The sequence below is a fragment of the Quercus lobata genome, chromosome 12 (assembly GCF_001633185.2).
Source record: "Quercus lobata isolate SW786 chromosome 12, ValleyOak3.0 Primary Assembly, whole genome shotgun sequence".
NCBI classification, from domain to species: domain Eukaryota; kingdom Viridiplantae; phylum Streptophyta; class Magnoliopsida; order Fagales; family Fagaceae; genus Quercus; species Quercus lobata.
Genome location: NC_044915.1, coordinates 42,211,502 through 42,227,087, shown reverse-complemented (window position 1 = coordinate 42,227,087; position 15,586 = coordinate 42,211,502). Strand labels below are relative to the sequence as shown.

Here is a 15,586-nt window from a genome sequence, read left to right as displayed (position 1 = left end):
AATTATTCAATTATCGAACTCATTCATAACTCAAACATTTTGGAAGTTTAAAATTTCAATTCCAACGAAGACACACACAGCAACAGGTGCACGATACACACAAAACACCGAAAAATACAATACATCCCAAATTAATTTAAAATGGCAAACACCTTATTTGAAACTTAGAGCAAACCATCAATCCCGTAGGATAGGAAAAAAAAGTAAAAAAGTTCAAACAAACAGTTGTAGAATATAGAAGAAACCCTTAGAGAGTAATCGCCTTGTAGCTCGACGGAGGCACCTCGTGCAAGTTAGCCATTGCATAATCAAGGTAGAGCGGAAGCTGATGTAAGAAAAAGCAGATTATCGGCAGGCATGTCAGTCCTGCATATATGTTAAAGGTTTTGTCTTTCAGTTTATTCTCAAGCATAAAGGAATGTCCAGCAGAAAAAGAAACCAACATCGACACAATGGATATGAAAAGCGTAGATAAGCCAAACAGAAGTCTCGTTGGCAACTTGAAGTGGAAATCTTTCAGTTTGTATCGTTCAGTAAGGATGGAGAGAAACGAGAACAAAGCAGTGGTGGAGAAGAACAAGGCAATCAGCGAGGAGTAGGCAAAGATGGAGAGCCCCGATCGGTCTTCAAGGTTCGGCTTCCCTATTTTCTCGTCGATATTACCCGGGATAGTGGTCGATGCCGCAAAGGCAACAGTGACAATGAGTGCAGCCACAACTGAGCAGGATTCAGAGGTTTTGTTTAGCCATTCGCTTCCTTGTTTGACTAAATCCACATGGGTGCGGTTGAAGATTTCATCAGGGGTCATTTTGTCCTTGTTGAGTTGATAACGAAAGTGTTCCGGCATGTTGTTTTTTACGAACTGCATTAATTGATCATATGTCCAAGGTGAAAAATTCTATATCAACTTGTAGGATATATTCAGTCAAAAAAAAAAAAAAAAAAAAATTTTGTAGGATATGTCAACAGCCTCATAACTAAACTAGCACTCAATATTTGACTTCGGGGTGAATTTATAAATGACACACGCAATTATGCACATGCATTTATATATATATATATATATATATATATATTTAGAGCATTTGAGACCAATTTGAATGAAAAGCTATTTATTTGAACACTAATATATTTATATTAAATGTAAAAAAAAAAAAAAAAAAAAACTCACATAATGATAGCATATTCATTGATTTTTTGTTTGGTAACAATATTTATTACTCCTATATTGTTAATAATTAGGGTTTTTATCACATGAATAATCTTTTTTTTTTTTTTTTAATATAGTTTTCAAAGTCAAAATTTAAGTTATAAATGGAATGATTTTAGTAGTTAGATAAATATTAATGTTTACTCATAAAATTTTGGCTAGTGTTGACTCATAAAATGTTCGAATCTTCAAATTGTAATAACAGAGAAAATCTATTATGGTTGGTTATGAAGTATATTCCACATGCAATTCCACACAAACAGTTAAATTTTACAAAATAAAAACAAAAAGAAAGTCCAATTATATTCTAGGTTAAGTATGGGGGGTCCAGGTTTCAAAATTTTAAATTAAAAAGTATGGAGGGCTGCTTCAAATCCTAATTACTCATAAGTATTACTTAATTAAGAATTTCTTGGATGGACGGGGACAATTGGCTCCTTTGGCTTTGCCTTTGTTCAAAAGGTTTAAATTCTCGCCCATTGTAATAATTTGAGTAAAAAAAATATTCATGTAAGATGTGGTGGCATTTGCTATGATGTGCTATAATTACACAATCAGGTGCTTCCGTGAATAGGTGGTCAGGTATTTCGGTAATTAAGTTGCTTAATAATAAAAATCAAGGTCAAAGTTGGTTTTGAGTTCATACCTCATACCACTTGATTTCCCACTGCATTTGCAATGCTGCCCCAGGAATTACCCAGGGCTCTTGTTCTCCTAGCTCTGCCGCTAGATGTAATGCGTTGTTACTGTTCGCATCCACTTGATAAATTAGTTTACGTTTCACAAGATCTTGCTTGAATAGTACCCTTAAAACATGTGTTTGTCTGTTCTTCGCTGCCAAAAGCACAATATTGTTGCTCTCGTCATTAATGGCCATTGGAATGTCTTTAAGTATTTTCACGACCATTTCTTTGATACCATTTTTGGCCGCAAGCAATATGGGTGTCTCTGTCTTTTCCTCCTTTCCTACAAATAACAAAAGGGTAGAATTAAATGTTAGCCACAAATCATATTATATATATATATATATATATATATGTGTGTGTGTGTGTGTGTGCGCGCGCGCGCGCGCACGCGGTTGTTGGAAGTGGTAAACCAAAATGTGCCTCTTGATATTTCATAATAGTTCATGTTTTTTTGTTTTTCTATAACTATTTGTGTATTTTTTTTTTCCATAACTTTTTGTGTTTATTGTCATTCTATAACATTTGTATCTTTGAGTCTTCTACATTCTATAATTTTCTGTTATGAAACAAATATGGTCGGCTCAAGGTATTGTGAGGCTTAAGGCGTCTATTTCAAGTGAGTTCTATTATTATATTTTGAATATTAATAGAATATTTATTTAACTTTTAATTTTTTTTCATTTAAAATCTATTTTTTAGGAAAAAATTACAAATTAAAATGAACCCATCGCATTATTCAATAACTATACAACTAAAATAAATACTATTTATTGAATGAAGTAACCAAATACTAAAATATTATGATTGAAAATTTTAATAAAGTTATATATTTGATATCTCTAAATAAAATTTGAGTATAAATTTATTTACTAGTCTAAGATTGATGAGTTCTTTTAACATTTATGTGTGAGAGATTAAATGATTGAACTGTCCAACGAAAACATTTTTCTTTAACCGGTTTTTCTTTGATAAAAAAACAACTTTTTATTTATTAATGAGTATTTAGGGCTTAATTAATACTTTTATTGGTACAAGAATATCTCTATTGGTAAAAATTTAGGAGCCTTTTTTTTTTAGGGGCCTTAGGCAATTGCCTATTTGGCTCACCTATTGAGTCGGCACCGGAAAGAAAGAGTAATGACAACTCTTGTAACTTCATCTTATAAAATGAGATAGATGTATGATGTGAAAGTGTATGAGAGAAAACGTTGTAGTATACTCTCAAGGTAGTAGCTTGATATCTTTGTTTGTGAGTTTGAAGTACTATAATAAAATTTTCATTCCCCTCTTTCTTGTGAGTATTTTGTTAAAATTTAAGTCAAGACTTTGTAAAGCCAACAAAGTGGTATTAGAGCCAAGTTCTTACAGCCTAAAGTCTTTGTCTACACCATTAGTGAGGATGTCTTCTAACATGGTGCAACCATAAATTCCTAGATTGAAGAAAGAAAATTATAAGAGCTAGCAGATTCAAATGAAAGCATTGTTTGGATCACAAGAGCTATGAGAGCTTAACCCACAAGTGAGCAAGAAGTCACCTACAACGCAAACCAAATAAATTTGCTCAAGGATTAGAGGAAGAAAGACAAGAAGGCATTGTTTCTACTCTATCAAGGGGTGGATGAGTCAACTTTTGAGAAAACTGCCAAAGAAAAGTCGAGCAAAAAAGCATGGGAGATTCTTGGCATTTTCTTCAAGGGTGTTGATTGTGTGAAAAGAGTTCGTTTGCAAACTCTCTGTGTCAAGTTTGAAGTTGCTCACGTGAAAGATGGTGAGACTATTTTTGATTATTTTTCACGATTACTTGTAATTGTTAATTGTTTGAAAAGTAATGGAGAGAGTATGAAGATGTTCATGTGGTGGAGAAAATATTAGGATCTCTTGCAAATAAATTTGAGCATGTTGTGGTGGCCATTGAAGAGTCCAAAGATTTGGAGACTCTCTCAATTGAGGAATTAATAGGATCTCTTGAAGTGCATGAGCAACGTAAGGAAAAGAATTCTAGCTCTGTTGTCATTGAGCAAGCATTAGAGTCAAAATTGACTCTAAGAGAGGAGAAGCCTAATGGCTCCTATGGAGGATATACCAATAGCAACCATGGCAAAGGTTGTGGAAGAGGATCCTAAGATATATAAAAGGTACCATGAATTTTGGTCTTTTTTATTCATATAATAATGATGCCACATTATATGGAAATTTAGATATTGATTAGGGAGGTGATCAAGATGAAAGGAAAAACACTACTAGATATGTTTTCTATCTTGGATCAATAGCTTTCACTTGGATGTTCAAAAAGCAGAGTATTGTAGCTTTGTCAACACGTGAAGCTGAATATGTGACAGCATCCTCTTCTATTAGTGACGAAATATGGTTGAAGAATTTATTAAAAGAATTTGATCATCCACAAGAAGAATCCATGATTATTTATGTGGATAACAAGTTTGCCATAGAACTTTCTAAGAATCTAGTTCAACATGGAAGGAGCAAACATATTGACATGAAGTATCATTTCTTGAGAGATTATGTGAAATAGAAAGTTGTGAAGCTCCAGTATTGCAATACAGAAGAGCAAGTACTAGACATTTTTACCAAAACCTTACCAGTTGATAGATTCAGAAGATTGATAATAATGCTTGGTGTGAAGATGCTTTTGGTTTAAAGGGGAGTGTTGGAAGTGGTAAACCAAAAGGTGTCTCTTGATATTTCATAACAGTTCGTGTCTTTTTTTTTTTTTTTTTTTTTTCCATAACTGTTTGTATCTTTTGTTTTTTCATGACTGTTTATTTCTATTATCATTCCTTAACATTTGTGTCTTTGAATCTTCCACATTCTAGAATTTTTTGTTATGAAACAAAGAGTCATGACAATAATGACAGCTCTTGTAATTTCATCCTATAAAATGGGATAGATGTATGACGTGAAAGTGTGTGAGAGAAAAAGTTGTAGTGAGCTCTCAAGGCAATAGCTTGATATATTTGTTTGTAAGTTTGAATTACTGTAATAAAATTTTCATTCTCCTCTTTCTTGTGAGTATTATGTTAAAATTTAAGTTAACGCTTTGTAAAGCCAATAGCGGTTGACTTGCCTGTTCTTCTCAGCCAAAAACATAATGTTGTTCCTTCGCTCTTGACATTAATGGCCATTGGAATCTCTTTGAGTATTTTGTTGACCGTGTCTGTGATACCATTTTGTGCCGCAAGCAATATGGCTGTCTCTATCTTTTCCATTTTAGGCATTTCCTCCTTTCCTGCAAATAACACAAGGGTAGAATCAAATGTTGAACACATATCATATCATATATTATTTATATGTATTAACTATTATCCGGCCCTAAAAAGTACTAATTACAATTAAAATTTTTAATAGCGGTTTATATATATATATATAACTAACTCAGATAGATCTACTACATGTCTCTCTTTAAATAAGCTAGTTCATGTACTATGTATGGAGGAGATGGGGATTAGTAAATTACCTTTTTCATTCTCTTTCTTTTCTGAATCAGTTTCCGTTCCATTGCTCTTATGCTGTTGCTCAGTTTTGGAAGCCGTGGCACTGACGTCCGTATCCTGGACTGCGGATAGTTCCTGTTGGTGCTTCCACACCACGGATGTTTGCCCAGGGTTCCTCTTTTGCGCTTTTGTATGTTTGATTAATATTTCCATTATTTTAACAGAATATACGTGCTTCCGTTTTATCGTCATTATGCCTTATTATAATCATAAAAATAACAATTATATTAAAAAAAAAGGAAAATATATTATATGCCTATGTTAGTTTATATATATATATAAGGTTAGAGGGGGGAAAAAACGAAAGTAGGTAGTTTGATTATCTGATATATTGGCAATGTGAATACCTTTTAGAAGATCATGAATGAACTTATAGCCCGAAATGAATAATATTTTGTTGCCTAAATCAAAGAGAATGTTAGAGCCAGAGTACTTGAAAAACCATCTCTGAAAATCCTGAGCTTCACTACGAGCATGGGGTCCTGTACAAAACACAATTATTTCTTTATAGATTATAATGAGCAAATAACAAGGGAAGTGGCGCATACAAGTTTTCGCATTAGCAGTACTTTGAAAACCGTTAAACCCAAGAATTTAATAGATGGACAGGACCAACTAAGAACTAAACCCATCTTAAATCCCAAACCAACTGATTTGGGATTCTCTAACAATTACAACTCACATTCGCTTTATACATTATGCATTTCTCACCTTCTTGTTCTGATTTGGCACTCTCTACATCCTCATCCCCGCCTCTTTTAATCTTCATTTTTAAGTCCCTGCATCTCATAGTCACTAGAAAGAAAAGTAACGTTATAGAAACTAAGGAAAGAGGAGACCAGGGTTAAAAAAAAAAAAAAAAAAAATCAACACTGCTTTTTGATGGTTTTTGGGTTCTGCTGTGTATGTTGAAGTTATAATCATTCTGTACAACGTATTTTTCTTGGGCAACAATCATGTGTAAATTATAAAAAAAAAAAAATCTAATAATGAATTTCAACCTATCGTCAAAGAATATATGTTTGGAGGTTTTTTTGTTGCTTGAACATGTGTCGTGCTTTGATACGTTAGAATCAATTTTTTGGAGGTTTGTTTAGTACAGAACTCATGCAAATGTCTCACCCGTTAACCACTACTATTTTGCTTCCCTTTAAATAGAAAAATAATGTAATTAGTAAGTGAAATAAAATAAGAGGTGGGTTATGAACAAAGCCTTCAACAGAAACATTAAGAACATTAAAATTAGTTCAAAAGTAATCCAAAATATTAGAGCTTGTTTAGTAGAGATTTAAGTGACAAAAGTAGTGAAGAATCACATGGGTTCGCTTTTAGTAGTGCTAGTAAAACAAGATCAGTGTGTATGTCACGATTGAAATTCAAAAGCAGGATGTTTGAGAAGATTAAAGCAACACATAAAATTTTTATTATTCATCCAACAATGCTAAATAATATGTCGATGAAGTCAGATTAAAGTTAATGATGCTGCTAGAATAAAGACATCTAGTAATTGTAATAAATTTAAGGGATAATTACAGCAAACCCACCTGAGGTTTGGCCCGTTTACACTTTACCTACCCGTGGTTTAAAACTTATCACTTTGCCCACCTGAGGTGCCTTCCGTTAGAAATCTGTTACCCACCTCTTCCTTTGTAGTTAGAAAAACACATTTTTAAAGAAAAACAAACATAACAAAGATCAAAAAGTTAGAATTTTTTTTTTGCTTAAGAACTTCTTTTAGTACAAAACACAAACCAACAGTATTGCTATTCTCTTGTCCATTGGTTATTCAAACATGTATTCAATCCTTCACCCTTGCATGGAGCTTTGCACCCACCTTTCCTCCCGTAATTTCCACACTACCCTCGTCATTCCCTCCATCTCCGGCACCACCACCACTCATATTTCCTCTTCCTTCTCTCAAAACCCACTCATCTCGGGTCCTCCTATGCGCCCTAGATCTAATCTGACCCGCCAGCAATCTGCCCTCGAACTCCAAGCCTATATCACCACCAACCACTCTCAATCCCAACCTCCCATCATCTGCACCATCGTCAACTTCCAGATCGGGTGGACCAAAGAGGTCTTCCAAAAATTCAACATCCCCGTCGTCAGCTTCATCACCTTCGGCGCATGCTCCGCTGCCATGGAGTTGGGCTCGTGGAAAGCCCAGGCCGGTCAGTTCAACCCAGGCGAGGAGGCCTGACTCATTCTCGGGTTACTCGAAGAAATGGCCATTACGCCTTCTCGGGATATTTTTTTTTTGAAATGGCCATTACACTGGCCACAAATCCAAAAAAAATCATATCTCGCCGGAGCGATCTCGCGAAGGCGAGATCTCGCGAAGGCGAGATCGCGATCAACGTCCCAATCTCGCGACGGCGCGATCTCGCGTTCGTGAGATCGCGCCGTCGATCGCGATCTTGATCCGGCCCGATCTCGTGAAGGCGAGATCACGCAGTCGCGAGATTGCGACGAGATCGCGCCGGCAAGATATGATTTTTTTCTGGATTCGTGGCTTGTGTTTTCTGGGATTTGGAATTTTTTTCTTTTTTGGGTTTGGTTTGGTTTGAATAAAAGTTGGAGAGATCTATAAAAAAGCAAAAATAAAAAAACAAATGCTCAATGATATCACTTTTAATCAGGAATAGCATTTGATCTGTGCTATTCCTGTGTTTTGTTCTCAAAGAAGTTCTTAAGCAATAAAAAGTCCTAACTTTTTGATCTTTGTTATGTTTGTTTTTCTTTAAAAATGTGTTTTTCTAACGGCAAACGGAGATGTGGGTAACAGATCCCTAACGGAAGGCACTTTAGGTGGGCAAAGTGATAAGTTTTGAACCACAGGTAGGTACAGTGTAAATGGACCTAACCACAAGTGGATTTACTGTAATTATCCCTAAATTTAAATAGGTGTGTTCAGTAAAGTAATGAAAAAGTCCAGCAATGCTATCAAATAGATTTAGCAAAATATCGTAAAGAGCTTAGCAAAGCTAAGTCTAGATGTTCAACAATCACAAGATAAAATATTTTTTTTAGTCAAGTAATGAGTGGCCAGTCATGTCAGATAAGTAAAATTTACACAACGCAAACAAATATCTTTGGTACACTGACATAACCTTCTACAGTGAACTTTTATAAACATGATGAAAAGAGAAGAGTAAGTTTGAGAAGGGGAGAACATAGCTTTGGGTGGTGCATTCCTTCAGGAGTTAAGCTGTCCTCTTATTTCTGTTGCTGGACGAGTATTATCTTTGGGGGGGTAAGTACTAGTGTATACTGGTTGTTGCACACAACCATACACACACTCTCTATTTACATTAAAATTGTGATCTCAAGTCACAATTTCAATTCAAATAAACATGGTACTTTTCTTTGGTCAAATAATGACCATGGAGACCAATTAGTTAAGAGGAATAGAGAGTGATGTCTTAAAGCAAGTAATGAGCTATGATTATTGTCCATTTGCTGATTACTAATATAAAAAATAAGTTTTAAGGGTGGTGAGACTTGAAAATTCTAAAGGAGATAATGTCTGCAGAAATTATTATATGAGATGAAACGAATCGCGAAAAATAATAGCATAGAGTACTGCACATATTATGTTGGATAGCATGTTGAGTTGGTGGACATATACACGTAGCACGTACAAGATTACCATATATTGACTAGGATTTTTCATCCTAGTAAACTGTAAGTTGGTAAATTTAAAATTGTTTTTTATTTACTTGATTCATGTTAACGCACGATATTGCAAATGTACTTGTTAGTGCTGTACCTCGATATGAATGAATGGAGAAGAAACTGCATGAATTTGATAAACCTAGAGTCGTAAATGACCCTACAAAAATTCACTTCTCTAGCGTACATCTAAACATTTTCGAGTTGCCCTGATATCATGTTATCTACTTTTAAAGTAAAGAAAAAAGATTCAGTTCATACCGGCACGAGCCATTTTCCAAATGGGATAGATGCATTCTTGGCATCTCTTTTGAAATTTGAGCGGGGAACATCGGCCAAATTTTTCCTCAACTGAACTAATCCATTCTTCAGTAGCAGTTTCCTTTTTGAGCTCTTTAACCCATGTACCTTTCACACAACAACAAAGGAAAACGATGGGTGACGTAGGACATAAATCGAAATAATTTTTTTTGCTGAATAAAATCGAAATAATTAATCCATTTGATAAATGAGAGATGTATAAAGTGCCGTAACTACTATTTAAGACATGGGTGATATATATGACCCTTGAAATTATTTTTTTATTTTTTATTTTTCCATGGTGTAATGTATAAATATATAACATTTAAAATTTGATCCAAAAAATATGGGGCTGTTTGGTTTGTATTTTCAAACAACTATTTTCAGTTTTTAAACAACATTACACATATTTCTACACACTTTTTCACCCACACGTATTTTCAAAAATATTTTCAAACAATAATTTTCAATTTTTAAATATATGTACCAAACGGGCCCTATATATCTTACTCTCCCAAAATTAAAACTGGCCCTTCTAATTAAATTGAAAGTTCAACCCAAAGAATCCAAAACAAATTAAAATAGCCACGTGACCAACCATATTTGTGTTTGAAATGAAATTTTGATTGTTTGTTGTTTGGGACAAAATAAAAAATACTGGATTTTGGAATTTGGGTGATGTCGTGTTGTTTGACTCTACCTAATGGCCTGTTTGGATGAAGGGGGGAAGGAGGGGGAGTGGAAAGGAGTAGAGTAGAGTTGGCTAAAAATAAGTTAGTTTTGTGTTAAATCTACTCTACTCTATTATACTCCCCCTCTCTCTTCCTCAATTCAAACGAACCATAAAGATTAGTTTTATACTTTTCTTTTTCCTTTTTTATTATTTTTTTATTGTGTTTTTTTTCTTTTATTTATTTATTTATTATGTTTGGGTTATTATTATTATTATTATTACTTGGCAACTGTTACGGTCATAATTCTATGTAATTGGCTAATCTTTTGACAAAATGAACTTTACTCGTAATTGGATAGATCTAAGTTGGGTTTGTTCAAGCATATCAAGTTTTCGTGTTAAAGACATGAAGATTGATCCAAAAAATAAGTGAAAAAAAGCTATTTCATTAAGTTTCGACAGATATGCTATCGAGACTAAATGAGAAGCTCGACAGATGACTCGATAGAATCTCGATCTATCGAGAATTACGATTTTCAGTTTTCTAGATTTGAAGTTTGGCCCAAGCTTTTGTATTTGTTTATGTTTTTTTTTCTTCTTACAACTCTATATATATATATGAGGCTTATTTTAAGAGTCGTCACACACGGATATAGAGACCAAGAGTTTATTTTTCTCTGTGAGAAACTACTGCATTTGTACCCCATAGGGTTTTGTAACCAAGTACTTCTTGATATTCATTGTTGATGAAGTGAAGAACTTTGCAGCTAACAACATCCATTCAAGTTGTTGGAGTTAGTCACGTACAGAGATCCGTGTAAAAGGGTTAGTCACAGATTGGAGATTTGTGCATTAAGGGAAAGAAGGCTACTACAAGATCAAGTTTAATTGAGTATTGAAGTAAAAGTTTAACTGTAGGTTGGTGTTCTGGGATAGGCCAAGGTAGTGGTAAGATTTCTTATACTTGTAGCCGCTTAATTGTTGATTAGTAGATTCTTGGGAGTGGTGACCTTAAAATCACCCGATAGAGTTTTTGCCTTGCGAGAGGTTTTCCCCATTTGTCAACAAGTCACCATGTCAATTTAATTTCCACTACATTTAGTTTAATTAGTGATTTGTTGGTGCCTTCACGATTTGCATGCAATTTAACCTAATTAATCAACTTGGGTAATTGAATTAATTAACAGGAGTGAAGCGATCTTAACCCAATAGCAACATTACTACAAGACTTCATAGATTATTTGTAATACTTCATATATTATGGAAAAAATTAGTACTGAAAATGGAGCATCACCATTATGATCATAATGTAGTTCGACATTTGTACTTTAAAAAATTTTGAAATATTTTTGAATTGTGCTAATGATTGTTAAAGACCAACAAATTAAAATAATATATCAACTTATCTATAGAGTGATTATGCTTGTATTTATTCTTTTTGTTTCTATTACAACCACAAAAGAAACATTTTAGTCATGAAGTTGTCAAAACTAGGTTTCGCAATAAAATGACTTTCTAACGGAATCTTTAATTTTATACATAGGAAGAGGAATCATTATAGCATATAATATATAAGCAATCATAAAGATTTCGGGATTTAAAAAAAAAAACATGGTGTTTAATTTTGATAGATCATAAATAGCTGAGTTTAAATGTATTAGGAAAAAACTATTTTGGGTTTTTTCTGTTATTTAGATTTTGTTAATACTGAATAAATCATAAATGTTAGTTTTATTTTTGGTGTATATATATGATTTAAAAGGACGGATAAAAAAAATTAAATACATATGTCACGATGTTTATATATACGCTTAGCAAAACAGGAGTACTCATGATGTATTTAGAACTCGGCCGGATATCCACCATTAAAGAAAGCTTGAGATTAGCAGCTAGACAATTGAGTAATACTTACAATAATAAATGATGCTCTTCCAGTCCAATTTAAGGTGGCAACAACTTTTGAAGACCGAAGGCTTACTTGCTAGGAGATGCAGAGGGGTGATTCCATGCTTGTTCACAGAATAAGCAAGTGTATGGTCCAGTTCAAGTATTTGAAATGCCAAATCTGTGAAGCACAATAATTTAAAATTTAAATAGACTTCAACAGTATTCCATTAGTTGCCCAATTTGACTATAGTCACGACTCACGAGTGTGTTACAAAATTTTCTAGAATTTTGCTACAAATAGACACAATTATTCAAGATGTTGATTAGAACAAGTGGCAACCATTTGTTACATTCTCTGTATATCAAATTAATGGAAGTTTGGCTTTGTAGTATACATAAATTCATAATTTGGTTTTGTCAAAAAAGTTTAGCAAAAATATATACTCACCAAAATACTCCCACTTGATGGCACAGTGAAGGATAGTCTCACCATCCTTTCTTCTGTAGAAGGGATTGCTTTGGCCGGGGTTCGAATCGGGGTCGGGACAGAGGCTTTTGAGATAAAGGAAGTTTGGTTTGTGACCATGAAAAGCGGCTAAGAAGAGAGGGCTCTCACCAGCATTGTTACGAAAAAATTCTTGAACCACCGAATCTTTAACCTCCAAAGATTCATAAAGTTTTGCAGCAAGGAGCATGCATATTTTCAATCTTCCCGTTGATGCTGCCACATGCAAAGGGGTATCCCCTTCATTGTTTTTTGTCCATAAACCCAACTCCGAAACACCGATAATTACATGTACAAGTTGTCGCACCTTTTCTTTAGGCGCAATGGAGACAGCTACGTGCAATGCCGTGTCCCCTGATGTGTTGATCCTGGCCTCAATGGCTGATAATGTGTGGTGCTCATACATCTCAACAACCTTCCACCAATCACCTGTCATTGTATTATTGTACAATTCGATGGCGAGCCAGCCATCATCCTGTTTCGCCATGTCTTCTGCCATTTTCTTTCTCACAACTGTGAACAATGACCAAAAATATTTGATATACGAATAAGCCTAGCAATGCTGGTAATGTGGATAAGTTATCGTGCTATAAATAACCATAGGGGAGGTGATCAAGAGAGATGAACAAAAATCTTCAATTTGACTCTTAGTATTTTATTTATTTATATTTATATTTATTTATTTCTTGATAATTCAAAAGATACAATGAGAATAATATTTTTATTGGAAACACCAAGAGAGTACTAGTTAAGTTATAAGATTTTTGACTACTTTTTTCTTTATAAACTTTTATTTGTAGTCTCAATCAGTTCAATTGGTGAAATTTATTATTATTGAATTATTGGAATGAATGTTATACAGCTGGATTTATTGTATTTATATATATATATATATAAAATAATGATAACTTTGATTACTTTATTAGGAAAAAAAAAGGAACATGTGACAAGTTGCCATTGGTTGAACATCAAATGGAACACTCACACATATAGCTGTATAGAAATTTTTTATTAAGCCATTGAAAGAGAAAAATAACAAATTTAGAGAAAGAGAAGGGAATTATTAATAATTATTTTATGCCACATGCCAAGAAGAAATTTTTTATTGAGCCATCAAAAGTCATATAGAGAGAGGAATAATTATTTTTATTCCAAGAATGGAGAAAATAAAGGAGGAATAATTGTTTTATGTTGAGAACTTGGCCCTTTAAATTTAAAGATGTGTACTATAAATTAAATTAGGTAACGGTAAACGGTATACAAAATGGAGACATTTGTTTTTAAAGCTATTGTATGTGTGTTTCACGATTTGTTTCGAAACTAACTTTTGTTACTTTGGATCTTAAAAGCTATTGTACGTTGTTTCTGTTAAGAAGAAAAGTAAGAAGAGCATTGAGGCACGTGAGCTTCACATGCAGGAGATTAGTGAAGGTTTGATGAAGGAAGAATTAGTTGATAAGGAGCAGCTAGGTTCAGACACGTGTACATTAGGCATTAGCTAATTCCATAATTGCTGCAACTAACTCCGTGATTCACGGATTGATTAGTTAGTTAGCTTTTCTGGTTTTTTTTTTTCCTTGTATGCTTGCTTGTAAATTCATTTGAGATGCTCATTTCAATAAAAAGCAATCTTCTATTTACCTTTCTTTCTAGGGAGAGAGAGAGAGAGAGAGAGAGAGAGTTCACATTGAATGTGCAATTGTTTTACAGATTCACCACTAACTTTTGTTACTTGGATCTTAAAAGCTATTATATGTGTGTTTTAAGATCTGTTTCGAATCTAACTTTGGTTACTTGGATCTTGAGCTATTGAATGTGTGTTTCACGATCTGTTTCGTGGAACATGTGTGTTTCATGATATGTTTCGAAATTCTCATAAGATTTTGCACCGTAGAACTTTTAAGTATGAGATCAATTTTAATTTAATGATTTATGAATGTCATATATTTTACGTGGTTTTTCAATAAATATTAAGAATTTCCTCTTACTTTGAATTTTTGTTTTTTTTGTTTTTGGATTTTTATAGTCAAATCTGTGAACTTTTAGTTTCTAATTAACATAGAATGAATTAAAAGAGTAAGTATTTAATTTTCTTGATTGAGAATACAACAGTGCATTACTTCCTCAGGCATTTCACATATTAGTAACTAACTAATATCATGATTAGATTCACTGTTCATGTAAGAAAAATGAAGTATTATATGTCTATACTTCAAAAGTATCTAATAATTTTTTGGTTAGAATATAATTGCAAATATATTACTTGGTATCAAATGGGCATATTATTGTACTCTAAAATATTAAATAAATTTCCGTATTAAGTTTTACGATGCTTACAACTTGGCATCCAAGCTTAAATTTTATAGAGTAATACTATAAACACAAACTATTTTACAACATTTTTACAAACTGCTGATGTGGCTTTAATATTTTCCAAATAGTTATTGTAAATAAAAATGTGATGTTAGTGATGGACCCATATAAGAAATAGTAAGAGTTTGCCACATCAGTAATTTGCAAAAATATTGTAAAATAATTTGTATTTGTAGTATTACTCAATTTTATATAACATGCATATCCTATATTACATATGAATTATTTTATCGTAAGTCTTTGTCTTGTTTTACATTAAGGTAATGTTTGGATAGAGCGTTGCGTTTTGCTGCGTTGCGTTTCTGCGTTTCCCCCTTTTTTTTTTCACGCATTTTCCCCCCCACAAGTGGCTACTGTTCATGTACTGTACATGAACAGTAGTCGCAACTTTTGACCAATTTTTCGTGAACAGTGCATCTGTGCATTGTTCACGGACCCACAAATTTCATTTTTTATTAACTTTTTCATTAAAAATAGGTCACACGGCACTATTCACACATTTAAAAATTATTTTGCTACAATGTTTTCAATTTTCAGTTTCAGCAAAATAAGTTCTATCCAAACAGACCCTAAAACTTTCTTTTCACAAACTCAAGGTGAGGGGCAATTTCTTCAAGAAATGATAGATGATTGTAAATATGTGGTGTCGGATAGTGAGCATAAATAGTAAGAAAATAAAAAAAAAGTTAAATAAAATAAATAGGTAGCTGATGTAAAGCTTACAAATAGTAAAAAAGATAAACAATAAATTAGTTTATAATTATATCC

The 15,586-nt window shown here is 33.3% G+C and overlaps 1 protein-coding gene across 2 annotated transcripts; it reads right to left on the bottom strand.

The window, feature by feature from the left end:
- On the bottom strand, positions 1-12,992 carry LOC115970915. Of its 2 annotated transcripts, none has more exons than XM_031090538.1 (9): positions 12,389-12,992; positions 11,966-12,118; positions 9,342-9,488; positions 6,117-6,200; positions 5,753-5,887; positions 5,369-5,602; positions 4,979-5,140; positions 1,857-2,176; positions 1-862 (listed from the first exon to the last, which is right to left on the bottom strand). In XM_031090538.1, exons 1-9 carry the CDS (start codon positions 12,942-12,944, stop codon positions 248-250), a joined length of 2,406 nt encoding a protein of 801 aa, XP_030946398.1. In that variant the 5' UTR covers positions 12,945-12,992; the 3' UTR covers positions 1-247. The 2 variants fall into 2 exon arrangements, with proteins under 2 accessions (XP_030946398.1, XP_030946399.1); XM_031090539.1 differs by having other exon boundaries at positions 12,032-12,118.
- Positions 12,993-15,586: the final 2,594 nt, after the last annotated feature.

Bases quoted from the DNA above. Each gene is read 5' to 3' on its own strand.
- LOC115970915 (XM_031090538.1), bottom strand. From the start codon at position 12,944: ATGGCAGAAGACATGGCGAAACAGGATGATGGCTGGCTCGCCATCGAA. The intron at 5,141-5,368 runs GTAATTTACTAA...TGTTATTTGCAG, and splicing joins AAAGAAAGAGAATGAAAAAG to GAAAGGAGGAAATGCCTAAA. The intron at 2,177-4,978 runs GCAAGTCAACCG...TGTTATTTGTAG, and splicing joins TTTTTGGCTGAGAAGAACAG to GAAAGGAGGAAAAGACAGAG.